Below are 27,211 nucleotides of genomic sequence, written 5' to 3' on the forward strand. Positions count from 1 at the left end.
TTCGGGTAATGTTCGCGCTATATAAAATAGCAAAAAATCAAAAATTATGAGTGCATACGTTGAAGGAATATTACAGCCTCAGTAGTTCCATTTCGTTAGGTTGTCTTGGAGTTTTATAGTACTGAGTGCATTGTATATCCTTACAACATTACATGAATCAATAAGCGCTAGGTAACGCCATTTTGGGCAGAAGAATGGCTTCCAACATGGGCACCTCTAACATAGCGATCGCACTCTAGTATTTTTGCATCTCACCAACGGCAGACGTTGGGCTACACCTTCAACGTGACGTTACGACGTAGCGTTTCTGCCAGTGACGTCACACGTACGCCGTTGGACGGACGTCGAAGCGCGAGGAGCGGTGGGGACCTGGCTAGGCATCTCGCTGGTAACAGCTGAATCTCGGTCGTCGGTAGACAGACGACCGTCACCGGAGCGTGTGTGAGAACCGGTGACGACCGGCTGAGCTTGCTGTCACCCTGGATCGTCGCGGAATGCCTCGTGTCTATATTGGACGCCTCAGCTACCAGGCTCGAGAGCGCGATGTCGAACGCTTCTTTAAAGGTTATGGCAAGATTGTGGAGGTGGATCTGAAAAACGGGTGAGTATGCAAGTGAGAGGAGCAGGAGGCTTATCGTAGTACTACTGCGCCATCGGTGTCCAGGCACTGGTCGGGTGGATCGGGCCTGGCAGAAGGCGCATGCGTTTGTAGACAGCGGGATAATGGTGCACATGCGCACTGGCCTCTGACATTTACGCGAGGCGCGGCCTGGTGTGCTCGTGCTTCAACAGTGCTCACCGGCGGAGATTGCACCCTCTTTATGGCTTAGACAACATATTCAACGCTTTCTTGAAGTTTCTGCGCCGCACCTTTCGTGCCTGCTGTATCTGCTCATTTCCGACTGTGCGCATGCTTAGTCTAGCTATTCAGCTGTACGCACCTGCGCTACCCTTGCATTAAAAAAACGCACGCGTTACTAGATCCCTGTACGTGCGCACTGTCCTTTCGGTGATTTTTGCGTGTTGTCTTTAACTGTTAAATTGCTTCCATCGGTCCTTGGATTCCCAAAGTGATGCAGAGCCACATCTGCATTCCCATAGCAACTGTTACAGTGGTTGAAACCGCTCACTACCACCGTTCCACGTGTCTCGAAGTCAGTTATATATATTTTGCTACAGATTACGCACCTCTGTATTTGGCGCTTCCAAGCCCCTATTATGTGAGGTGCACGTTTGTTCTTTTAATTCAGATGCTCGTAAACGCCTCCTTCCAGTTAAACAAGGTGAAGAGTAGAGAAAGTACTTATTTGTCCGCAATAAATTGAGTGCGTGGCGTAAAGGCCAGAGCTGCCGTTTCTTAACTGGGGCACCACGTTTGATTCTCGACCTCGGCTCAGCAACTCCTAAATAAATTCGTAGCATAAGATACTTGCGCACAGGGGGGTTGTGTGGATGAGCGACCTTCCAGAGTTCTTGTTACATTACAGTGTATTCTTGTTTAGGAGTAGAGGGCCTGCCTCTGCTTATTCATTTCGTGAAATGCAATATTTGGAAAAGCGCTGCCGTTGGCCTTATCAATTCAAGAGACTATCTTGCCGTTGTCTTGCATCCATAGGGACTGCGACGAATTCCCCGTGGCTGACATTTTTTTCTCCTAATATGGCTTATTGCTCGCGTGAAACTGATGTAAAGACATGAAAGGCTGGTAATGACTGATTGTGGTACTCTTTCAAATTTGTGTTGACTAGCCGTGTATTTTTTTTTTTACCGTTGTCCTATGTTTTTATTGTATGGATTTTTTTTGTGAACACGTTTATTAATGTACGGTCAGCTTTGCGGTTCTTTTTGTTTTTGCAATTTTTTATCAAGCGCAAACTCTACCGAAAGGTATTGAAGCGATTTAAATTAAAATCTTTTTGCATTACAAAAGAAAACTCTTTGCCGAGGGTCATTAATACGGATGTTGTTGGGGAAGTTTCACGCCCCTGACACATGGCAGGCCAATAGTTAGCCTAATGTTTCTGCTTTACATGTCGTAATTAAATTGCAATTGTCTTAGCATAAACGAAGGAAGAACAGAATCCGTTGGCTTCATTAAAAAAAGTCCCATTAAGCTTAAACCGCTCTGACTGCCGAGAAGAGGATGGGACATTTAGAGGGCCATGCAATTTCACTATATCTGCCCTTGCCGGTGTTTCCAGTCCTTTCACTGGACAGTAGCCTAGAGACTTGCCACGTGTGGCTTGACAAGTCCTGACAATTGATAACAATTACACATGGCCAACAGTCACGTCCTCCAGATCACACTTTTATTTACTTTAGCAGAATGATAATCTTGAGAGGGGAGGGAGACGTAGATTTTTCTGCTGTCCCTTGATATATATCGAAATCAGTTATTCTGCCTCTAGCTAGGCTTGCTAAATTACGATAGCACAGAAAGTGAAAATATCTTCGCTTTGGTTTGATGGCCTGTGCTTGAAATATTACAGCTGAAGTCATTGTTTTAATTAAGCTTTCCACAGCAGTGACAGTACTAGCAACATTGTGCACATGCTTTTTATTGGCTATTCATGCTACGAAGAAATACTGTTGGAAATAAACTATTTGTCGACTAGTGCATAACATTGAAACCACCTGTAGCACAATACAGAACTTGACATATCGAGTAGCCCTCTAATCCAGAAGGCGCACGTTACCCACTGGTAAGCAGTAGTGACCAGGCCATCTTACATACTCTAAGTACATATTAGCAGTCCTTTTCTCCCCTAAACAGTGTGTGGTACCAGAACAAACACATTTGGTGCCTTGCTATTTAAAGAGTTTTTAAAAAAAGTATTTTTTTAGAGGACGGAAAACTCCTCTGTTTCAAGATTATAGTTTACACCTCTGCAATATCCAAAGATACTGGAGTAGCCGCCTCGCTCACTTGTGACCTGCTTCAACATTGGCGCCTTGCCTATAAACTCATGACCCAATTGTATTACACGCCCCAGCGTCTCCATAAGATGTTTCATACAGCCTCTCCTTTGTGTTGGAGGTGCCGGTCTGCATCGGGGGATTTTATTCGTATTTGGTGGGCATGCCCGTTGTGACCCTATTCTGGAAAGAGGTCCTTAGCCACATGAAGGGGGTATTGGGGGTTCCCTTTGCCTGAAGCCACAAGCACAATCCTACTAAGTATCAAACCTGCTAGCCTGAAGGTGCTCACCCCGAGCGATTGGATTCTGGCGCTCCAAATGCTAGGAGCGGCCAAGCAGCTTATAGCCCTGTACTGCGGAAAAAGAGAAGTCTCTCCAATCACAGCCTGGTTTGTGCGTTTATGGCATTTCGTCACAATGGAGCTCTTCACAGCGTGGCTGCAAGCATGCGATACGCGTTTTAAGGCTGTTTGGCAACCTCTAGTTAACCCTTTCGATGCTGATGACGAGCTGAGCTCGTCATCACCACGGGTGTCATGTGCTGATGACGAGCTGAGCTCGTCATGGGAACAGCAAAATGGCAAAATCCAGCACAGGAGGGGGAAAACGCCTAGCAGCCAAGAATTAAATATCTCTGTGCTGTTAAACATGCGTACCACATGCCTACCAAGCTCAGGACGCTGCACCTCTTAGAAGATGGAGAAGTGTGGCTCACTGGTTAGAGCAGGCAGACCCTGAAGCAGAGGTCAGACCCGGGACCAGGGTTCAATTCCTGACGCGGCAGGGTCTTGAGCTCAAATGTCCACGGAGTCGATAATTCTCGCTTCGGTGCCTGACCTAATCATGGGTTCACACTCTGCAACTCTGGGCATTAAGCTTGCTTAATCTCCACAACGGCCCCCGCGGCGGGGTGCCTGGCTTTCACCTTGATGATGCCCTGTAGGGGCTATCTCACAGGGAAAAGCCAGGACGGGTTCCCAAGGCAAGCGCCGAGATGCCTGCGGGTAGTCGAGCGCTATATAAGAACATACAAAAAAAAAAGATAGTTCCACCCGATCCGGGTAGATTGCTTCCAAAGTTGCCCTTGTGCGTCGAGACCCTGTCGCCATTGGTGCCGGTCCGGGCCTTCTGCCCCGCACACTGCACTTAGCCTTGCTGTGTTGTCCCCCTCCTTCTACTTCTTCCTTTCTTTTCATCTTCTCTTTTTTCCTCTCTCCGCTACTCTTTGGGCCTTGTTGGGCCGACTTTTGAGTTTGGGCAGGTTGCCTGTTTGTTATGGAGGTAGGCCTCGGGGGTCTTGCCTTCTCACAGGATCAGATTGCATTACACTATGCACCATGAGACGCGGCCGGGTTGTAGGCGAAACTGTGTACTGTCTTGCTTGCTGCGTAGATTCCTAACGTCAATGAAATGCCCAGTTACGCGGCCGGCCCTGTATAGGGTTGTAGGCTTAACGCTGTGTATCAAACAGACCTGTTATGTTTTTTTGTCTGAAAAATAAAACTGATCTGAAACAACATGGCGCCTAGCCAAACCCTGGTAAGGTGGTACTACCAGGGCAGACTCCACCCTAGGCGGAATGGGAGTTCGTAAAGTCAAAACTGGACAAGCAGGGATCCAGAAAAGGATGTTAAAATGCCTCAAGGTATACATTTTCTTTGTTTTGAGGGTACCTGGGGCATAGATAAAATCATGGTTAAAGGGTTATATTGAATATAGTTATTCAATTGTACCCACTGTGCCATCATGTTTCAGGCCCACTCCAAGAGCCCGATCGGGTCAGAGGCCTTCGGGCTCTATTTTTTGGTATCCCTGCTCTACTATGCATGCAAACCCGTGAGGCCTAAAGCTCTCACCTGTCTTGGTCTACTTACTCAAAGGTGTTTTTCTCTGGTCCTTGCACTCACACTTAAGTCAAACACTGGACACCGAGGGATTACCAGTTATTTCCTCGCAGACCGCTGCTGTGTTGTGGTGGTTTGATCAACAAGGAAGAGTGCAGCGCTCATCAGCTGTAACTCTTAACTTAGTCTTATTAACCTTCTTCTGAACCATTCAGCCTCTGAAATACATTCTTTGTCTGCTGGAAAGCACTTATAGCTCCCTGTAGGTGAAATTCTTTTACCAAAAACTGGGGGCTTGCAGCCCGCCAATTGCTTACCGTTGACTTTCACTTAGTTGCTTGCTTCTTATTAAATGGACATCTTAAATACAGTAAAGCTATTGAAATGTTCGACCCGCTTGACTTGTACAATACTTGGAGCTTCTTCATTTTGGCTAGCAGCCGGTTTGGGGTGGCACCTTGTTAAACTATGTGATCATGTATTTCTAATATAGTATGTGACCAGTGTGTTCAAATTTGCAATATTGATTCAATAAAGCATGTATATGAGGTGCTAGCATTCCTTGGAATGATTAATAAGGATATTTGTGGTTTCCGGTTATTGGAAGATATTCAGTTTCAAGATTGTTGCTGAATAGCTTTTTGACTTATGGCAGTATATTGTAACGATTTTAAGTAATTGAACAATAAAGCTTAATACTAAATTATCTTCACTCCCTTTTGAGCTGTTGTCCGGGGTAGGAACCGACATTAAATTTAGTTGCAATACAATCTTTTAAGAGTTCGCCCATTTGATTTGGTTTTGTAAACCTGAACTCAATATAACCCAAATAATATTTTTTTTTGCACAGAAGTTAACTATGTACCTGTTTTTTATCTCCATTAAGCTATGGCTTTGTTGAGTTTGATGATCTACGCGACGCAGACGATGCAGTCTACGAACTCAATGGTAAAGACCTGTGTGGTGAACGCGTCATCGTGGAACATGCTCGAGGTCCGCGCCGGGACGGCAGCTATGCCTCTGACCGCAGTAAGTATATTAACATTTCTTGTGTTGTGTAAATATTTTTTTTTAAAAAAGCGGGTTCAGGCTGCTTCGTGTGCGGCTCAGCGAAAACTTGTTTGGGAGTAGAGGGCCTGGCTCTGCTTGTTCATTACGTGAAATGCAATATGATTGGAAAGGCGCGGTCTTATGCCTTATAAATTCAAAATAAACTATCTTGCCGTAGTCTTGCTTCCATGGGCTGCAATAATGTCTGAAATATTCAAGTAGCTTGCACACATTTTATTTGTGGGGTTGGTGTTTATTGTGAATGACGTGCATTTAATAAACCACCCTCGCTGATTAAAAAAAAACGGATGTTTGTAATTTCTATTTCATCAAAGGAAGCAAGACTATTTCAAGATGGCCCTTGATTTAATCTGCCCTATCTGTGCCCTACCCTTCGGATTGTTTTTCAGTGCGCTTAAAACTATCTTGCTTTTTGTATCAGTCTGGACATCACACTTTAAGGGTATGCAGTAGTTTGCCGAACACTGCTTGGGTTAGGAAATAATTTTGCTGCTTTTTAATTTGGAGATTAATACTTTTTTTTTTTTTGCTGACTCAAAGCCCGCCTCTGGTAATCGACTTTGAAAAGGGATGAACTTTGTTCTTGTGGGTTGACGCTTGGATAACACTTTGGGTCAGATGCGGTTGACTATCATATTTCGGTGCCTCCCACATAACATCCATCTTTGACACTGTTTCTCCGGTCTCTGAATTGGGAGCCTTGTCCCAACCTGTTTTGTTAACGCATTCACGCCACGCTTCTCAGGGAACATTTCTTAGATAAACATTACTTCATCACTTCTAACCATTTGAAAGGACATTATTCAGTTCTCCCACGCAGTAGCGCGCCAATACTTTTTGGTGGCCCCTCCATCATTTGTGTGTGACTTTTGCAGCTTTAATCTGAAAGCTCTCCTTTAGCATTCACCTTGATTTGGTTTTCCTTTTTGCTAGTATCGCATTGATGCTTAAATTATTTCCGATAAGGCCAATACTCTGATAGTATTATCTGGTCTACCCAAGGTCGGATAAGTTGGAGATGAAAATCAATTCCAGATTATTGGACATACTTAATTCTGAGTGTGCTTTTCGGATCCTTGAATCTGTTCTATTGAAGTGTGCTTCCTTGGGAGGCTTTTTTGGTTCTTCATTGTTGGTGTTTAGAATCCAGTCTGGTTATTCTGTTTTAGGCTGATATGAATTCTAACTTTATCGCCTTAATTTTTTTGGTCATTATTTTGTTCTTTTCCTGGATGTGTTGTCAACTTTTATTTTCTGTGGTTGGGTTTCAGATTTGTTTGTTTTGTTGTATGTGATGCTACATGGCAACGGTATACATCATTCCTACTGTACTCGTTTTTCCTTTTTTCCATCAAATTAGTGGTTTCTTGGTACTTGGAGTGTGTTTGTCACACTTAAAGGACAGATGCCCAAAGTTTGCTACTTATTTGATTAACCTAGTTTAAAGTAGCAGTCCCTAGGTCACTTTGGACTTCAACATTACAAAAAAAATCACTCCTTAAGTAAGTTGCGACCATTGCCCTGCTGATCCCTCATTAGTAAATCTTCGGAGAATGTATCCAAATGGAGTATATTGTCCATGTGATCGCATAAAAAAAGTTATACTTGTCTCGTCTACTGCAGCTTTGCCACTACCAGACAAATGCTAGCGTGGATTACCATCTCCCAAGCACATGTGATGCTTCTTGTAAGCAATTCCATATTACCTGTATTTAGCAGTTCAAGTAATGCAAGCAGCGGTCACTACCTTTACTCCTAATACATTTGCGTTGACCTGTTCAATCGCAAGAGGCAATTTTGAACCTGCACTATTAAGCGTTATGGATAGAAGCAAAATTTGAAAGACAAACTGAGGGATAATTTGATTTTATTTTAATTTAAAAAAATAATAATTCAAGCGATAAGTCTGTTCACAGAGCTATTGCATTGATTTAGTTGTCTTTTAAGTAAATGCTAATTGAAGTATATACATTTAACTTTACTTTTGAAAAATAAACTGCTAACGTATTTGAATGGTTTTGTTTTACTGTGATGTTTACTGTAGACTTAACAAAGTCCTCAATGTTTTAATTGAAAGAGATCTTAGAGGCTAAGATGACTGACTGCCCGTGCCATATGCTGACCTTGGGGGTACCTTTCCATGCGTGTGGTGTGGCGTGGCTCTTTGACCAATGCGGCCCTTGGCTGACCCAAAAAGAGGAAGCCATGTGACGATCGCTACCTTTGCCCATTAGACCAGGGTGGTGAGGATCCCAAGGGTTAGAGACAGACGAAATTAAAGTGAAATGTTTTTCATGCCAGATATTCTCAAAACCACTAATTACAGTAAGTAATAATTAGTCATTGGCTTAGTGGTTTGGATACTTAAATGTTAAATATTGTTTACATTTTTAATATTTCTCTGCATGTTAACTTAATCGTACATTACTTTTGTTAATTTGCTGTGTAAACCTAAGCTTTTTTTCATGTGCATTACTGTACTACACAAATGAGGAACATACAGTTGAGCCAGTTGGCTTGATGGCCGTGGATATCACTGCCATGGCAAACAGTATCCTATACCCTGGGGTTTGGATGGCTGCGGAGGCATCTTCCACACCAACTGTGGTAAGGACCTTACCATGCTACTGCATGAGCATTTCCCACCGTTGCATGTTGAGCACAGAAGTGTCTACCTCTTGAAGGAGGGGCAGACTCCAGTGGTCACTGGTGGAGAACTTGCTGCAGATTACGCCAAGTGGGTGGGAAAAAGCAATTATGTGATTCCAGGCCGTGCATAACGGCCCCCCAAGCCTCCGGACTACCTCTGTTTTTCCCCACAGACCGCTCTCCTGTCTCACCGGGTTCCCCACCACGTCGCGGGTCAGGACGTGGCCTTTCAAGCTCAGACGGTAAGATGTCCGGTTTAAAAAATGGGCACTTGTTATGGCACTGGGTTGTTTACCCTTTTATAGTGGGTGTCGGTGAAAGCATCACTGGGAGGAGAAGGTGGGAGGTAAAAAAAAATTGGAGGATGCTGGAAAGAACCAATTTTGGGAAAGATAGTTTCTTTTCAGAGTGTAGCTAAGACCCTATACTCTCCCTTCTGTGAACTATGTTCTATTTTAATTTTATTTTTTAATATACTTATTAAGGTTATCGAAGAAGTGGTCGAGATAAATATGGACCACCTACCCGTACGGAGTACAGACTGATTGTGGAAAATCTGTCTAGCCGATGCAGTTGGCAAGATCTGAAGGTTTGTAACTTTTGAGATATATCGCAGTATTTAAAGTGCAGCTGTTTTCAGCTCTTCTTTTTCCTATTCTGCTTCTGGCTGTATTTTGTGTGGGTGGTATTTTAAGGTTACTGGTTATCTGCCCTATGTTAAGTAGATGTCCAACATTACTTTTGATTCCAACAATGCATTACCACCCCACAGAATATATATTCAATGACAGTTGGAACTTACTGTAGCATTGCTGCCTACATGGAAAGTGAGTAGAGGAATAATATAGTTCCTGTGAGTTTTAAAGTAGAAAATACTTTTAAGGTACATACAGCAGTGGGTCTCAAATGTAGTTGTGGAGAAATGGCGTGAATCTGCATATCTTGCCTCATGTACTCCTTTGATCTACAGCCAAAGGCCAAGCAGCTCAAACCTGGTGTCTGTACTGTGGGTATACGCTATAACGTGGACTTGGGCTATTGTCTTTCATAATTGACTAAGGCCAGAGTTCTGCAAAGTCTGCCCGTGGGGGCCAGATCCTGGCCAGATTTTTAGCTAATCCCTTTTCAGATAAATGTAGTTATCGGAATCCGGCCCTCGAAGACCAACTTTGGAGAACAATGTCTAAGACTACATGTTTTCTTAATAGACTTTTTTTTTCTTCATACCGGGCTTGCTCCTTGGAAAATCTTGCAATTATTGAAGTATTGTGTGATGTTGCAGATGTAGTGGTCCAAGTTTTGCTAATTACGACAGTATTGAGTACAAGAACTTGGAAACTACATACTTGGATTCCTCCTAACCTCGTAGTTAAGAATTAAAAGGGTTGAACATCTGAAATTTGTATCTGATTTGGACCATGCAGTTTGTGAGTTATTGAGGTATATGTAGAGATAAATGTTTTTGTTTTTTATCCAATTAAATACCACAATTTTTTTAACTCTTTAAATTGTTACATTTTTATTCAAGCTGAGCGTGGTCTCTTGAGTTTGTTTTCAGAAATGCTGAGATTGTCACATGCAGGCAAACTTGTAGCCTGCACACTTCTATCTCACTTAAAGATCCAAATAAAGTTCGTGGGTGGCCCCATATGTTGAGCAGTGTGTTTATTGTACAAGCAGAGCAGTAGGTTTTGAATTGAGACCACCTGGTTGGAGACTTTTTGCTGCACCATTTCTTAGTAAATAAAGAGGATAGTTTAATCTCTGAAAATAAACAAATAAAATGGCAAAATAGAATATGCATCTGATGGAAAAAGCTGACACATTGATATTTCCCTTTCCCTCTGTCTGGTTGGGACTGCTGATCACTCTGCTTTAGTTTTTTCTGCTCAATACATATTAATCTTGAGAGGGGATGATGAGTGTGTGCAGTGTTACATTTTAAAATCCTTAGGCTCAATCGACGGGAGAGACGAGCTGTTTGGAGAGACACGCCGGGGATTCGATCCCTTAATACGTTAACAAACCGGAATTTATGGTGAAATTTAACATGCACAGATTGCGGCAATATGCAAAATTGTAAATAGCCTTGAGAAAGCCCTGGCGCAATTCGCCACAGGGGCTAAACACGTGTCGGCTGTCCACGTTTGTATCATCATTAATAAAGAACTATTTTTCTACAAAGAATTGGCCACTTTGATCTTCTTCATTTAAAAAAGGATTGAGCCTAAGGATTTTAAAATGTAACACTGCACACACTCATCATCCCCTCTAAAGACTTTGTTGTTTGAAAACTCAAGAGGTCCAGAGTTTTCTTGAGTGTGCTAGCATCAACAAACAAACAGTGAAAACTAATGTGGACTTGGTCTCCTTTCGTGGACCACCCCCCTTTTGCTACATATTAATCTTGAATTTGCATTTTGTATGTCTTTTTTTTACGGCTACGGAATATAGCAACTTTTAACATATATCTTGCTTATGTTGCTTTTTTTTTCTTTGTAGGATTATATGCGCCAGGCTGGTGAAGTGACCTACGCAGATGCGCACAAATCTAAAAAGAACGAGGGTGTGATAGAATTCAAATCGTACTCCGATATGAGGCGAGCATTGGATAAGCTTGATGGTACTGAAGTGAATGGTCGAAAGATCCGATTGGTGGAAGATAAAAGCCGCTCTAGGCGCCGTCGCTCCTATTCCAGAAGCCGCAGCCGTTCCAGGTAAATCATTGCACACCAGTGTTGTGGCTCCTTATAATTCTTCTATGGAACGCTTCCTTAATCTCTTGCAATGATTGGCACTATTATGAGTTAACCCCTTGTCAAGACTCGAGCATGACGCCAAAATGAGCTCTCTAGTATTTAAAAGGCTGCAGAATATAAAGGTAGATGGAGTTCACAAAATTGCCAAGCAGGCTCAGTTCACTGAATGAAGCCTTATGAAGACCTCAAGCTACCGTTTCTTTCATCCCCTCTCAGTTTTTGTGAATCTTCAAGGATTCTGATCTCATTCAGTGTCGGCTTCAAATTTCTTGCTCGTTGACTGCTGAGCCCTTTGCACCACTGAATGACTGTTACTTTGTGTACTCTTGTGATCTACTTGGGAGTATAAAGGAAGAGTACACTTTTTCTTAATAAGCACTGCTTAATGATCTTCACAGAGCTCTGTGCATTTGAGTTTGTCTAGATGCCCATGGTTCGACTAAAGGATTGCATGGATGCTGCTTGCACAGGATGAATATGCATTGATGTATGCAGTTGGGGTGTCTGTGTTTATAGGTACCAATTTCGGTGGTGGGCTGGACTCCCGAATACCCATGTTAGTAGTAGAAAGTTCAGTTAAATCCTTACTCCATTTCAGGACTTGGAATTGCGTTGTTGTCTTAGCCAATGACTCCTAAGATCTTCATACAGATCTGCAGATCTTGTTAGAGGCTGGAGGTCACCCTGGATGCAGGATCTCTTTTTTTCTTGTTTGAACTATAAACCATTGTTCTAGATATTTCGCTTGGCTCTGAATGGTCAATTAGGACGCACAAACACATTTTAGCCTGTTGAAATGATTTTGAGCTAGAATGTAAATTAGGCATATGATCTTTTTTTGGCTGGTGAAAGCTACATATCAATTTTCAAGTCTACTTTGCAACTACAGATCACTGTTTCTTGTGTAAAGTACTTATCTTCCTCAATCTCTACAATAAAGCGATGGTTTCTTTACCTTGTTTATTGTTGGAGGTATTTTAACCTATCTGGATTATCATCTGCACTTTTTGGAATCTCTTGTGGCCAGAAGCATTCTCGAAGATGCACAAATGCTTTAGAAAGTCTAATATATGGTGACCTGACTCCAGCTTCTCAAACAGGTTTCATAAGGACTTTAAAACCAGCCCTTCCATGGCCCCCACACCACATTAATGGTCTTGATATTGGCAACAACCACCATACCACAATTGAGGGAGTAGAAAATCTAGGGGCATGACCTTATGGTAGTGGTTTGCCCATCAGTCAGACCTATTCTGTGGCACACTTCAAGGGGAGCAGTCGTGTAGTTGTAGCACACCCGTGGGGGGGGGGGGGGGGTGCTAAACAACCCAAGGCACATGTTCAGGATATTGGGTACAAGTTGCTGACTTTAGAATGAAGGAAAGGCTTTAATGGTCATAAAGAGCCCTGTGACTATTTCAAGATTTGTTGGCAGCAAATCTACAGTGCAGCAGAGATGCCCACAGGATGCCACCCAATCTACAGTGCTACAGTGCAGGAGAGATGCCCATAGGATGCCACCCAATCTACAACATAGATTTGGGACAGGTGGCTGCAGCTGTTTGAACTGCAATTTCATTGTAAGGGAAAGACGTTGTGATCACCAACATGTAAGACAGCAGTCTTTCTTACAGCTTGATCAGGGTTTCACTCTCTTGGACGAAACACCCTTTTTAGCTGGGGAAGTTAATAGTTTGTTCCAGGGGATTGCATGCGACTGTCAATGAGGATGACCAGCTTTTGGTAACTTGCCATATGGGACTGACTTTGCCATGGGGGTTGTTGCACAGGACAAGAACGTTTGCTATGCTTTACCTGTGTCTTATTTGCTTTACTCAGTAGTGATAGTGGGATGTTCTGGAACTTAAAAGGTGCCCCAGGCGTCCGATCTAAAGTTATGTAAAGGCCCTCTTTGGATATGGTGGTGTGATATTACTGTGTATGTGTGGTGTTATAGTATGGATATACTCGTATTGAGAAATCACAGATCATTTTGTAGAAAGGATATGATGTAGGGCTCCCATTTTAACTTTGTCATTTCATGCATATTGCATACGTTTTCCTAATAAAGGTCCAAGACTGAGGGGGAGGGGCGGTGGCTATGTTATGCAAGCTTGCCACAGGGGCAAACTGCGTCTGGCTGACCAGGGATCCTGGAAGGAAATTCCCACCTCATCCTCCCTCATTGATTAACCTCCAAACATGACACATGCTATCAAGTGAACTGCAAGATACTTGGTAGCCTCCAGTGTAAGAAACGTTGCGTGGAAGAAATGTAGTGGCCATACACCCTAAAGACTGTGACAGCATCTATCGTTGACTGCTTCGGTGGGGTGCATGCAGAAGTTATGAATAGACATCTTTAGAAACCCTTTCTGTAGGGTGGAAAGGGCAACTAGTAGAGGATAATTTTAGAGCATCTTGGTACTTCACCAGCTATAAATTGGAACACTTGAAGAGCATAGGTAGGTGAAAGGCGATCTTGGAAGAAGTTGCATGGGATTGATGCCTTAGTAGCCAACACGTCCGTACAGTAAAGCAAGCAGCACACACAATGCGGATGGACTGAGACACCACAAGGCTGCTTGATGCCGAAACCGCACTCTGGTGTGCTTTGGGGCTTGGATATTTTATTCTTCTCTATCAAATTTATCAATTTGCCAATTTTTTTTTTTAAACTTTTCTGGGATGAAGATGTCCACACCTGCGACACTGGGTGCTAGCTATTTAAAGGGTCTCTAGTTCTAAAGTAGTTGAACATGCATTACAAATTCTGGATCTTTATCATGCGCTCCATTGGGAAAACAAACTATGAAAAACCTGCATTTGTTTGATCTGGAGGGCTACTATACTGCAAACGTACAGGCAGCTAGAGAGACAGTAAATGGGTGGTTATTAATGGGCCAAGATGATGGGTAGAACCCAGGCTTGTTGGATAAGGAACCAAGTCCACGGATAGCTTACCTAACGTTGTCTTTGAGGAGGCTTTTGGACATCAAGAACAAAATAGCAAGTAGAGGTAACTTTCTTATTCCTTCACCAGAAACCCCAATTCACTATTACAACTGCACTTCTCACTGACATTTATAGGTGGTTCCTTTGAGAGGTTAAAGCTGTAAGACCTATTTGATCTCTTGCTCCAGCATCATATAAAATGTTTCAAAAAATGAAACCTTGATTTGCGGTCGGAAATAGGATAGGTGGGTTTATTTGCAACTTTGATACCACTGCCTACTCACTTCCAAGGTGACAGCTGCAAATCTGGAGACTCCCTTTAAAAAATATGGGGCATGGAAAGGACACCGAGTATGATTTGGGATATACGCTATTCTTGAACTCCCTTCACTTGTTGTGTGTCAGGACAGGTAGGTAGAAGCCTTGAATCGATGCATTGCAGAGGCGCTGTGGTCTTTCTTTGGCCTGATGTGCTGAAAGTGTTTAGAATATTTCTTATAGAGAATCTGCCTCTAAGATCATGCCCCAGTGCTGCATGACACCAACAATAAGATAGATATTCTCATGATTGGTTGGGTGACTTAATTCATATTTTCTGGGAAAGTGCGATCTGCCGGCCGTCTAGTAGTCCTGGGGGACATCAAGGGTTTGATGGGGTTCTCTATCCCGTGTGATCCATGCCAATCTAGAAACCTCCTTAGTTGGGCAGAAGAAATAGCAGAACGGTTTTACAAACTGTGGTGCTTAAGAAATGGTTGCAATAAATGCACACAGAAGAGAAAATCATGAACTCTTAAAACAATATTTAAGTACAGTTTGCACTTAGAATATGAGTTCTTACTATACTAGACTGAATGCCCAAGTTTTTACCCTTAAAGCGTTGGCCTGCAGGAGACCTATCATATGTGCCAATAGGGAATTACTCTTCGCGTATAACTTTTGTACTGCAAAAAATAATAGATACTTTGCTAAAATGTGCTTTGCAGTTGTGCGCATATCAAATATTCTGACCATAATTGAAGGCTTTTTCAAAAGTTAATGAAGATACTCTGCAATCCAATAACCTGCCCACTGTACCCTGTATAAATGTTATTTTACTCTTTTTAAGATCTCGTTCTCGAAACCGATATTCTCGCAGAAGCCGCAGTGGAAGCAGCAGAAGCAGTCGTTCCAAGAGTCGCTCGGGCTCCAGGTACACATACTGGAGGGGTGGTACAATCTAGGAAATTAAAAATTTATTTGGGGGCACTGGGAATGCAGTTTTACTAGGTATGCTTTTATTAGGACTGTCAGTGTACCAATTGGCAAGTCTTTACAGCATGGAATTTAATGCACATTTTATTCCGGTCCTTGACACCCATTTCCAGAGACAAATTAAGGTTAATTCCTTATTTCTATCGTGTCTGTTTATAGCTGTACTGCAGACTAAACCTGCTTTGAACGTTGCAACACGTTTGGTGAGAGTTGGCTACTCTTTGCTGCCAGAATTGTTGGTAAATTTAAAGGGTATCATTCTAAATGCGTAATTTACTTGAAGTATTTGTTTTCCTGAGACAGCAATTTACTCATTCCAATAATCATTAGCTTATTTTGGTGCTCTGAAGAAAAACGGTTTCATCCTAACATTTGTGGATATTTTCCCTTTGTGGTTAATTGATTAGGGCACCCATCATATGGAAGAGTCCCAAAAGATGGTTAAGCCTGTGAGCTTTAATTGTAGAAGTCTCATCTATGGGTGTTTGTTGCAAGTACTACATTATGATTCCACTTCTGCCAAGGGTTCTAATTGACTCGTTTTCTTAGCAACAGTTTAAAAACTGGCATAGCCAACCACTTTGGTTTTTAAAAATCAAAAGGAATCCCCAGCTGTGTTGAGGCATGCTATTGGGGAAGCAGCAATTAATATTTGAAATACCTTTTTAAATATTTTGGGAGCACCTCATTTCCACGGCACTGCTTCTTATTTTTAACAGGGACATTCTAGTTGGGCTCAGATTACACTTGTACAAAACAGTAGAAATTCAGCAGTTATAGTTACCTGAGTTAACTAGAACTTGGAGTTAGTTTCTTCTGGTCATGTCCGCAGTTGTTGTTAGGCTTCTCTGCTGGCATTCTTCTTAGGTTGTCGCAGATTTAGTGTTCAGGTCTGGGGGAGCCACCCAAATACTACATTTAGAGGTGTTTCAGGGGAGTAGCAAGTAGGGCCAATGGGCATCATACCTAGGGGAAACTACACCCTCCTGTGGGAGGGGGCATAGACATAGACCTGATTAAAGGGGCCCCTACCAACTTCAAGATGGCAGGAACTGAAAGATGTGCTTTACCTCGCCTCCCCGACCTTGGGGTTAGAGGAGGGTACACTTCCTATTCTTCATGGTTTTCTCAATGTGAGGGTGTAAACCTGGGGGAGCTGCCATCTGCTAGCAGCAGAGGTTGGGGGCGCATTACAAAGATCGAAGGCCTTTAAAGCGTCCCCTTTGAGGGGAGGTGTAACAACTGCCCAGGATGTGCATTGTTTGTGGTCCCAGAGAGCAGTCTCCTACCCAGGGGTCCAGAAACCTGCCTGGGTGCTTAAAGCCAGTCAGTGACCACACCGGGGTTAGTAGGTGCCCTCTGAGTACATGGTTTAGTATATCGCACACTGGCATCAGTGGGTATTTATTACAAGGGGGAGTTTGGTACCAAACACTCATGGTTTCAGTCAAGGTACTTAGGAACTTGAATTGTCAAGTCCCCAGCCCATGTACTCTCTCACTTCCCTGACCCTTGACAATATTAAGGAATAGACCCTATACTAGAGGCACATCTGCTCATGCAGATATATCCACACCTGTGACATAGTGCAGCCAGCCTTAGAGCTGGTAAGCCCTGCTAAAGGGGTGACTTGGACAATGCTAGTTGGCATGGCAGCAGTGTGCCATGTCGACTTTTGTTGTTTTGTCTACCTAGGTGCCCTTGTACCTTTTTACTAGGGACTGTGAAGGGCCAATTGTGGATCCGTTTTAGGGTAAGAACACTGGTACTGGGAAACTAGACCTCATCACACAGTACTGTAAGTCAACGTTACATCAAAATCGGGCAAAGCTGGGATGAGGGGGTTATCTGCAACAAAACCTCAGTTTCTGATAATCGGTGAGTGGTTGTATGGGTCTGTGACTGAACGAGAGTGTCTTGAGTGGGTCTGGAAGTCAGTGACAGTCTGAGAGGGTTTGCGACTGCCTCCCAGACACTCCTAGACCCCCTCAGACACTCATGCACTAACTCAGACTACGAGTACGTGTGAGTGGGTGTTTCAGTATCTGTGAGTGACTGGGACACAACGGGACAGCACCTGCCCCTTAATCCAACAAGAGTCCATAGTTTCACAGAAAATATAAATGGGGTACTTTCTAAATAGACTACTTCTGGTTAATTTGTAACTGCTACCTCGGGTAAATGTCCAGCGCCATTTTAATTGGGGGGGGGGGGGTGGATGCAGCCATTATCTCTAGTTTACTGTTAATTAGAATTCCAAGATCACATACCACAGAAAAGATTTTAATTGCACTGCCGTTAAGTGAATTTGGATTTAATGTTAAAAAAAATAGTCCACACATTCTCATGAGTCCTATTGTTTTTCCATATTAGATCCAGATCACGTTCCAGGAGCAAGAGCTGCAGTCTCAGCAAAAAGAGGACTCCCAGCAAAGAGAAAAGCAAAAGCAGGACTCCCAGCAAAGAGAAAAGCAAAAGCAGAAGTGCTGAGCGTATGCGAAGTACTAGCGTAGAGGAGAAAGAACCAGAGAAAGAAAAGGTTGATGATAATGTGGATGAAGAAGCCGCTGAGGCAAATGATGACAGTGTGGCAGCTGAGAACCGAAGCCGCAGTCAAGATAAAAGCAAAACTACTAGCAAGGATAAGCAGAACCATAAGAGCAGAAGCAATGATAAACGAAGAGAAGGCAGCAAGAAGAGGAGTAGAAGCCGTAGCAGAAGCAAGGACAGGAGGAAAGGAAGAAAGCGGGGCAGAGAGGATCGGGATAGTAGGAGCCGCAGCAGGGGTGAAAGAAGCAAAAGGCGAAGTAAACGGGATGGCAAATCAAGCAGAAAGAAGGAAGGCAAGAAATCCAGATCCCAATCTCAAGAGCCTTTAGTGCCGGAGTCTGACAAAGAGGCAAAAAGTGATGGTGAAGATATGGAAACAGGCCGCACCTCAAAGTCCAGGTCCCGCTCTGCCCCCAAGTTGACAGCCAAAGCAAATGCAACATCTCGCTCCAGATCACGGTCTAAATCTAAGTCTGTTACAAACCTAAAACCTGCATCCTCTCGTTCGCGGTCTCGATCCAAACCCAGGTCTGATCATAAGAACAAATCAGCCTCTCGTTCTAGGTCTCGGTCGAAGCAAAGATCTGATCGGAAGATGAAATCGCGTTCCCGGTCCAGATCCAAGCAAAGATCTGATCGGAAGGCGAAATCCCGTTCCAGATCTATATCCAAATCTAAATCCAAGCGGAAAGCGAAATCTACCTCTCGCTCTAGGTCTCGCTCCAAGTCTAGATCTAAGCGCAAGGCAAAATCGCGTTCTGGTTCTCGGTCCAAATCCAGATCAAAACGCAAGGTAAAATCTGTGTCTCGTTCCAGATCCCGGTCAAAATCTAGATCCAAACGGAAGGCAAAATCCACCTCGCGCTCCAGGTCCCGATCCAAATCTAGAACTGCCCATAAAGTTAAGTCTACCTCTCGTTCCAAGGCTTCCCGATCTAGATCCCGATCCAAGCCTAGATCTGACCGTAAAGTTAAATCCACATCTCGTTCCAAGGTATCCCGATCCAGGTCGCAATCCAAACCTAGATCTGACCTTCAAGTGGAGCCCACCACACGTTCTAAGACTTCCCGTTCCAGATCCCGATCAAAAGCTAGATCTGACCGTAAAGGAAAGTCCACCTCACGCTCTCGGTCCTCACGTTCCAGGTCCAAGCCTAGATCTGAACAAAAAGTGAAATCCACTTCTCGTTCCAGGTCTAGATCGAAACCTAGGTCTGATAGTAAAGTAAACTCCACCTCTAGATCCAGGTCACGATCAAATCCTAGATCTGACCGTAAAGTAAGATCCAGCTCCCGTTCTAGGTCCCGCTCCATTACCAGATCTGAACACCTGGATAAATCTATTTCTCGCTCTAGGTCACGATCCAATCCAAGGTCAGATCACGATAAGCATGGTTCCTCGCGTTCACGCTCAAGATCGAATCCTAGATCTGACCCTGGCATACACCGAGACTCCCGGTCTAGGTCTAGGTCCAGGTCCCATCCTAGGTCAGACGTAGCTGACAGATCAGATTTGCGTTCCCGATCCAAGTCACGAGAAAGATCTCGGTCTAAATCTCGTTCCCGATCCCCCTCACCAATGCAATCCTGAACCTGCTTCAGCTTCACTTTGGAACTCTATCAAAGTTAAGATTCTTTTATTATTTTTTGTACATGTTTGTTAGTCGTAGCAAAAGTGATTGAAGTAAACAAAATACATTTGATGCTGTACATTTTTAAATGCCTGGTTGCGTGTCTAATTGTTTAATATGTGCTGGGCTTCATGAGTTTGGAATGAGTACTTCTAGATACGTAATGGTAAATTCACTTTCTTCACTTACTCTCTTAAACACTCTGTTTTCAGTGTATGCTGTCTAGTGGGAGTTTGCTAGTCTAGAGTCTTACATTTCAAGCATTTTGTTTGGGTTTTTTATTTCCTCACTCACTTTTGAACTTGCAAAGTTGTGAGTAGGTGATCATAAGACTCTTGACCTGCAGCGATCCATAGAAAAATACATACTAGATTTCACACCTTAGTATTGTGACAATATTCCTGTTTTATATTGGCTCCTTTAACCATTTGTTTTTTTTTATTCTTCCTTTGCCACCTCTTCCATCTTGGAAAGTACAGTGATCCTGTTACCATAAAATTTGAATAAAGACTATTTTTGCTTGACAACACTGAATTGTAGTCCTAGGCTTGCTATACGTTCAGATGTGGCTTCATTTTTATACCCTCAGACCAGTTGTTACCCATCAATACCCGTTTTCCCTTTCTGACCCACAACCCGTTTGCGCTAATTGTGGGAGGTAGAGAATTGAAGTATCAATGCATTGCACAATATCGAAATTATATGTAAATATGGAGTTATAGGGATTTGGGATCATGAATACTTTTGTTAAAAGGCAAATCTAGTGGCACCTGTCAAGACATCAGACAAGGCTAGTTGAGTTCACCTATTTATGTAGTTGGGGCACTGCTAATTTATGTTGGTTGTAGTTTATAGGACTTTGACTCTTGACAGGCGCCTGCCTTTGTAGAGCTACAAGCCATAGTAAGTTTTCATGCAAGTGCATCCTAAAAGCCAAGCAGCAACATGTGTTGACTTGCACCTGATAAGAGGTGTGTGTGTGTGATACACAGGCCAGTTTCCAGGGCCCGATTGAACTGGTCTAGGTCGTGCAGCAGGAGCTTCCACTCATTGGTTGTGAAGCTATAGAACACCAAAGTGCCTAAGAATGTTTACTCTCCAGATGGATGTTCTGTGCCCATTCAGAGACGTTTGTAAGATGTGTTTTTGTCCTTGTATATCCTGATTATTACTGAAGCCTCTGAGCTTTGTCCTCATTTGTATGAATAAGGAGCACACCCTGGGTAGAGAATGCAGAGGAACCGTGTCCGGACAAAGTTTTATGGAAGAACATGATTGCCATGTCAGTTCCCCTCAGGCTTCCATCCTCGGACAGTAGTGTTGGTAAAGTTAACCTGTGCCGGTTTGGTATTAACTCCTAACCACCTCTTCAGAGGGGACTGTAGCTTGTCTGTCTTATTTGCTCCATTACGGCTCTTCTCTAGTTCATACACCTAGAGAACTGATTTGAGCCGTTCTGCTTTGGATGGGCGGGTCGGGAGGACCCAGTATTTACAAATCAGCGTCCTACCCAGTAATATAAAAAAAGAACAGTAACTTATTGTCCAAATTCAGTTCAATTCCTGTCGGAGGCGTAAGTCCAAACATAAGCTAGGGGCTTACTTCTAGTGGCATGTGCAACAAGTCTGATAGAAATGTACAAACATCTGTCCAGTAGCGGAGAATGGAAGGGCAGCTGAGAAACCGGTGCATGCCATTGGCCTCACTGAGTCCACACTTCTTTCAATAGGCTCCCATCGACCCCTTCACTTTCTATTGTTTCTTTTGGGGTCCAGTAGGCTCTAAAGAGCCAAAACAAGTGATTTAGTCTAAGATAAGCTGGTTTGATCACCTTATATACTGTTAGAAAAAATACTTGCCAGTATGTAGTATTTGCCCACTCGGTTACTTTACTCCAGAGACTTGTTGATATGTTGTCACCTTCATCTTGGGTGTCCATGATCATTTTGTACTAAGTGGCAACTACCTTCTGTTGGTGGCTCATGATTAGATATTCTTCCTTGGATCCTTCTGAGCTTTTTTTGAAGATTTGGCCCAGCTCTGTATGTGCATGAACGGGAACCTGGACACTGAGAATTCGGTCAACTGTTGGAATTGAGTCCACAAACATAGCTGTCCTTGTTGTATCATCTGACCCCTTCCATAATTCGACATCTCTAAGATTCGATGACCAGCTATCCTTAGGGAACACTGACCCTGAGGAATCCCATAGTGGGGCATATGTGCTTTCATTTTGGAGCTTTGTTGCTTGTCTAATAGGTGCCCATAATTGAGCCGCGGCCTACGACATCTTCAGAATGACTTTCTTAAACTTCTTGTGACTAAATGTGTTCATGAAGCCATGCTGGCCTGTTCTCACCTCATCAAGTAGGGCCTCCCATAACTTTGTACTCCCCCCCCCCCCCCCCCCCCCCCCCCCAACTTTGTCTGATAAAAGAAATATAACCTTTTTTAACTGAAAACCCCAGGCAAATAGTTGAAAATCTGGGAAAGTGATGTCTCCTTTGTTAAAAAAATTCAGAGATTGAAAGTTTACTTTGCTGTGTAGCTATTTGAACTATTAATTCTTAACGTGTAACAGAATCATTAAAAAGAAAAGCTAATTTGGAAAGTATCAACATTTTTAACCAAATTGGTTTTCCCAAAGGTTATTGATAGAAGATGAGACCATCCGGTTAACATTAGTTTCAACCACAGCTTTCTCAAAGTGGGATTCCACCAGTTTATCTAATGAGTGGGTTACTTTTAGTCCTAAATATTTTATTTCTTGTAACTTGTAGTTCTCTATGGCATTCGAAACAATTACCTCTGTCTTACTCTGAATTGCCTCAGCCTGCAACCATCCTAATTTGTTAACTGTTCAAGGGTCGCTACTGCTGACTTCAGGTTTAGCGTGTAAACCATAATGTCGTCTCTTTGAGGGATTGTTTTTTCCACCAAGCACCACACACAAGGAATAATCTGTTGCTCGGTCCTAATTTTCTCAGCAAATGGCTCAATATATAAATTGAACAGTGTAGAAAGGGGACAACCCTGTCTTGTGCCCCTGGTAATCTTACAACTGGAAGTCGGGTTACCGTTCACTGAAATGCTTGCGGCAGGGTTCTAATCTAGCTCTTGTATCGCTCGACAAAATCGTTTCCCAAAATATAACGACTAAGTATACCGTAGAGAAATTGCCAATTCACCCTGTCAAAAGCTTTGGTCTCGTCTAACTTGTGGCTAACGCAATCTTATGTTTTTACTGCCAAGTCTATTGAGCCAATATGTTCATGACTCAATTGGTACATTTGCATGCCTTTAACAAAACCCTTCTGTTCTTCGGATAACCGAGGAGATGCTGGCGTAAAGTTTATAGTCTTAATTTAGAAAGGAAATGGGTCTGAATGCATCACAAGTTTTCTGGTATTTCCCTGGTTTTAAGATCACAGAAACGACTGACTCTTCCCAGGACTTAGGTACGGCGGCTTTCTCCTCCCCATTCTCCGTAAAGATCTCTATTAATAACAGGCAAAATTGATATTTAAATTGTATATAAAACTCCTGCGGGAGATTGGGCCCGCTGCTCTGTTCCCTTTTCCACAACCGCATGCAGCTCGTGCTAATGCATGTCGCCCTTTGTGGACTCTTCCTGAACGGGAAAGTTTCTCCACTCTGCTCCCCGAGCCAAATGCTAAGTTGGACTTCTTACATACACAAATCCTCAATATATAGTGCCTGATAATTCTACGAAAGCTTGCTTGATCTCCTGCTGCTCCCTTAAGCTGTTTTCTGTTTCTCTGCATTTTATTTCACATGTTCTTTACGAGTACTACTATGGCCTTCCAGGTCAAGTTTCCCAGCACATTCGCTGTACTCAAGCTAGTTTACTAGCCTCCCATTGCTCTTGTACCGTTGCTGCTAATATGGCAGAAAGGGAGCGGTTTTGTTTGGAGACATCGTTCTGCTTATTTCGAGTTAAGATCTCCTTCCCTCTCTCTCCTTCCCCCTCTCTCCTTCAACTCGAGTTCCAGTTCTTCAATAATACTCCTATATAATTTCCTTTTTTGTGCTAAGATTCTAATAAAAACTGCTCTGATAAAGGCCTTGTATGTGTCCAACCTTACGTTTTTTGGTGCTGTATCTTTATTAAAATAAAAAAACTCTTGTCCTTTCCGTAAGTGTATCAATTACTACCTGATAATTTAATAATCTATCCAAAATCCATTTTCTTTCCTCCCTTACCTTTTTCGTCGTCAATTCTAACACTACTGCAGTATGATTGGACATGTGAGCAGGAAGATGGCTGACCTTTATTATCTGTGTCTAGTGAGCTATCAAAAAGTAGTCAATTATGGAATGTTTGTATTTTAAATTGTGGAAAAGTAAACTGTTTCTCAGTATCGTGTCTAGCTCACCACACATCGTAAAGACCAAATTGTTTCATGAGAGATTTGATGTAACCTTGCATCTTAGGGTTTAACTTGGCTCGACTTATTCGATCTATCTAGCTGGTAATTCAGAACAACATTAAAATCTCCAGGCCAGGTAATTGGATGTTGGAATTGCAACATCTCTGAAGCCAGCATTTGTAATGGTTCCATATCCTCCACATTAAGCCCATAGTATCCTACCAGGTTATAATGTTTACCTAGTAATTCTGTTCACTAGTAATCATCTGCCTGATCCAGTTCTGTTTTTTACAAATCTCCACACATTCGAACCTAGATAGATGGGACTCCTGGAGAATAATTATTTGAGCTGGAACATCCCTTAAGTATTGAAATAATTCCCCTCTCCTTCCCACTCTCATTCCGTTATTATGCCTGGACAGAATTTGTATGTTATGACCAGGCATGCACAATTTTTTGGTAGGCATGCACAATTTGGGGGGGGGGGGGGGGGCGCAGGCTCTAAGATATCTATTTTTACCCTCACTTTTTCTGGCTCTCCTAGCCATTTGGGCCTGTCGTGGGAGAGGGGAGGGAACCCCTTATAGAGAAGAGGGGGAAAAAATTAAAGGGCGGAAAAAATCAATGGTGGGGGGGAGGGGTCAACAGCACCTAACCCTCATGTAGCGTCCGCTTTGACTGTCTTTATACACCAGGTGAAGACCTGCTATTGAATAAAAAGTATTATCATTATGATCCTTATTACTTCAGTGTTTCCAGCAGGGGATACGCCTCCTCGTGACCCGTAGATTATACATTTTGTTTCCTATCACTCGAAGCATAGCTGGAAACGTTAGCTAGGCAGTTCACTTACCTTCCTGAACTTGTCCAATCTTCCCTAGTTCCCATTGCCTGGTTAGGGTTGCTTGCAACACATCTGATCTAATGTTGAAGGAGAATCCATCTCCGGACAGCGGCATGGCCTTTAAGGCAGTGTTCAACAGCTTGTCTTTGAATAGGTTTGGAAGTTAGCTATAACTCTTCGCTGTGTCTTTCCTAGAAGGGGTCCAGTTTGTCTTGGCTTTCTTTGAGCTTGTGTTTCAGGCTAAGTTCTTTCCTGGCAGTCTCTTCCCGCAGATCTGATTCTGCTGTTTCCAAAGCTTGTGTTCTTTGAGAGATAAAGGTTCAATCTTTTCTGCCAACCCTTCACAGACCCCTTTGATTTCCTTTTGGTTGGCTTGGGAAATTGCAAACCCATTTTTCACTTCCTCTGCAAGTGATTTCATTATGTGCTCTAATGGACTTATTAGTTAGTTTTCCATCGGCAGTGTGGGGGCCATTGCATGGTCTCTCCCTCCTGTCACTGTTGTGGCCTTTTTCGACTCAAACCCCCCCCATATTACAACATATTAGTCTTCTTCACTTGGGCCTTCTACAGCTAGACATTGATATTTGTAGGGGTCACAAGAATCTGACGCACCCCTGATACTTCCACACCAGCTTTCTGCAACACTTATTGTCAGCGATAATGTTTGCCGATGACACCCTCCTGCTTTCCAAATCCCCCATGCGGATCCAGCGAGTGCTGGATGGCTTCACGGATGTTTGCAGTTGCCGCGGACTGGAAATCAATGCTGGTAAGACTAAATTTATGATTTTCAGTCCCCCGGCACTCACCCGCCCAACACCGATCCTGGGTTCGGTCAGACTGGAGAGGGTACAGACTTTTCAAAACCTGGGGGTGACGATCAACGAAAACCTTTTCTGGCATCCCCAACAGGTGAAATCCCAATTTAAAACTCTCCCAGCTAGTGGGTGGCATTCTCAAAATGTCAAATACATCTACATTCATGCCAGTGAGCCCTGCACTGGAGATTTACAGTCAAGGCGAGGGCATCGGCCCTTCATGGTGGGAAACTTTGGGGGTACTCCTGTAGGCCCGAAATCCCTAATGTGGAGAATAAGTTTGAGGCAGTTACTCGCATTTCCTCAAAGCACACCTCTCCTTCCATTGAGATTGGACTTGGGACTGAGGTTTGTCCAGGATGAGCTAACTCTGAAACCATTAAGGTTTTGGCGCAGGCTATGGATAACTCCAGAACTGTCCAACTACAGGCTTGAATTAAAGGACTTGTTGAGCCATGGTAGTGCAGCAAAAACCCCCTATCTTGCATTTGTGAAAAAGGAACTGGGGAAAATGGGACTGGTTGACTTCTGGTATGATCCAGAACGGGCATGCAGGGGGGGGGGGGTCTCTGGTAAAATGCTTGCAAAGGCTTCATGGATTATAAACAATATATGGTTGCATGACTCCAAAGCTGGCTCTCTGATAACAACCTTCTTAGCACTTAAACACTCTTATGCTTTTGAGGAGTTTTTGAATGTCATTTATCCAGTAGGAGCTAGGAAGCTATACATCCAATGGAGGCATGGAACACTACCATTAAGGGCATTCACAGGCAAGTGGTCGATTCCCACGAGTAACTCCTGCCCCGGGTGCGGTGCGACTAAGGAGGATAAATTACACATGCGTTTGTTTTTTTTGCCCCGTTTACAGAAAAGCTAGAAAGTACTGGTTGGTACCCTTATGTAAGAACATGGGATTCGACAAATGTTATGTTGCAATGAGTCTTTAAGACTGACACATCACCGCATATAGTTCACAGCGGAACCCAGGGGTGATTGTATATTGTGATTGAATATCCTGATTGATAATCTGATTTTATGAAATCTTAATTTTATGTGTCCTGATTTTATATAGGTTTTAACTAATCTATTATGACTGAAAAAGTGTCGAAATAAAGATCAAATGATATCTGTTAGGGGGTCACAAGAATCTGACGCACCCCTGATACTTCCACACCAGCTTTCTGCAACACTTGTTCGGGGGGCATCTTGTCAGCCCTAACGCCTTGATCCGTGGATGAGGTTTCCCTAGTGGAAATCACACGGTTTAGAGGTTTTAAAGTGGGGGTGGGGGTCCCTCCCACACTCCGAGTTCCTTCGGGAATTGCCTCCTGAAATATGACCTCCAGGATGGACTGATTCTTAGATTCTTTAGCTTTTGATAATGGGCATTCCTGAGTTTGACCTTTGTAAAGGGGGGGGGGGGGGGGCTTTTAGGGGGAACTGTGCCTCTGCTCTTAAAATATCATCTCCTTCACCCTGTGGTGACACTACGGAAGTACAATTTGCCTTGGGCCCTTTTAA

At 43.2% G+C, this 27,211-nt stretch overlaps 1 protein-coding gene across 3 annotated transcripts; it reads left to right on the forward strand.

The window, feature by feature from the left end:
• The first annotated feature begins 293 nt into the window (after positions 1–293).
• LOC147732981 (uncharacterized) lies at positions 294–20,160 on the forward strand. 3 transcript variants are annotated; one of them, XM_086957518.1, is made up of 8 exons: positions 313–601; positions 5,649–5,791; positions 8,656–8,724; positions 8,968–9,071; positions 10,985–11,199; positions 15,305–15,388; positions 17,824–17,869; positions 17,900–20,160. In XM_086957518.1, exons 1-8 carry the CDS (start codon positions 495–497, stop codon positions 19,589–19,591), a joined length of 2,460 nt encoding a protein of 819 aa, XP_086813644.1. In that variant the 5' UTR covers positions 313–494; the 3' UTR covers positions 19,592–20,160. The 3 variants fall into 3 exon arrangements, with proteins under 3 accessions (XP_086813643.1, XP_086813644.1, XP_086813645.1); XM_086957517.1 differs by having other exon boundaries at positions 294–601; positions 17,824–20,160; XM_086957519.1 differs by lacking the exons at positions 313–601; positions 5,649–5,791 and adding an exon at positions 7,975–8,158 and having other exon boundaries at positions 17,824–20,160.
• Positions 20,161–27,211: the final 7,051 nt, after the last annotated feature.

The sequence above is a fragment of the Lissotriton vulgaris genome, chromosome 2_1 (assembly GCF_964263255.1).
Source record: "Lissotriton vulgaris chromosome 2_1, aLisVul1.2, whole genome shotgun sequence".
NCBI classification, from domain to species: Eukaryota; Metazoa; Chordata; class Amphibia; order Caudata; family Salamandridae; genus Lissotriton; species Lissotriton vulgaris.

Bases quoted from the DNA above. Each gene is read 5' to 3' on its own strand.
- LOC147732981 (XM_086957517.1), top strand. From the start codon at position 495: ATGCCTCGTGTCTATATTGGACGCCTCAGCTACCAGGCTCGAGAGCGC. The intron at 8,725-8,967 runs GTAAGATGTCCG...ATACTTATTAAG, and splicing joins TGGCCTTTCAAGCTCAGACG to GTTATCGAAGAAGTGGTCGA. The intron at 15,389-17,823 runs GTACACATACTG...TTTCCATATTAG, and splicing joins AAGAGTCGCTCGGGCTCCAG to ATCCAGATCACGTTCCAGGA.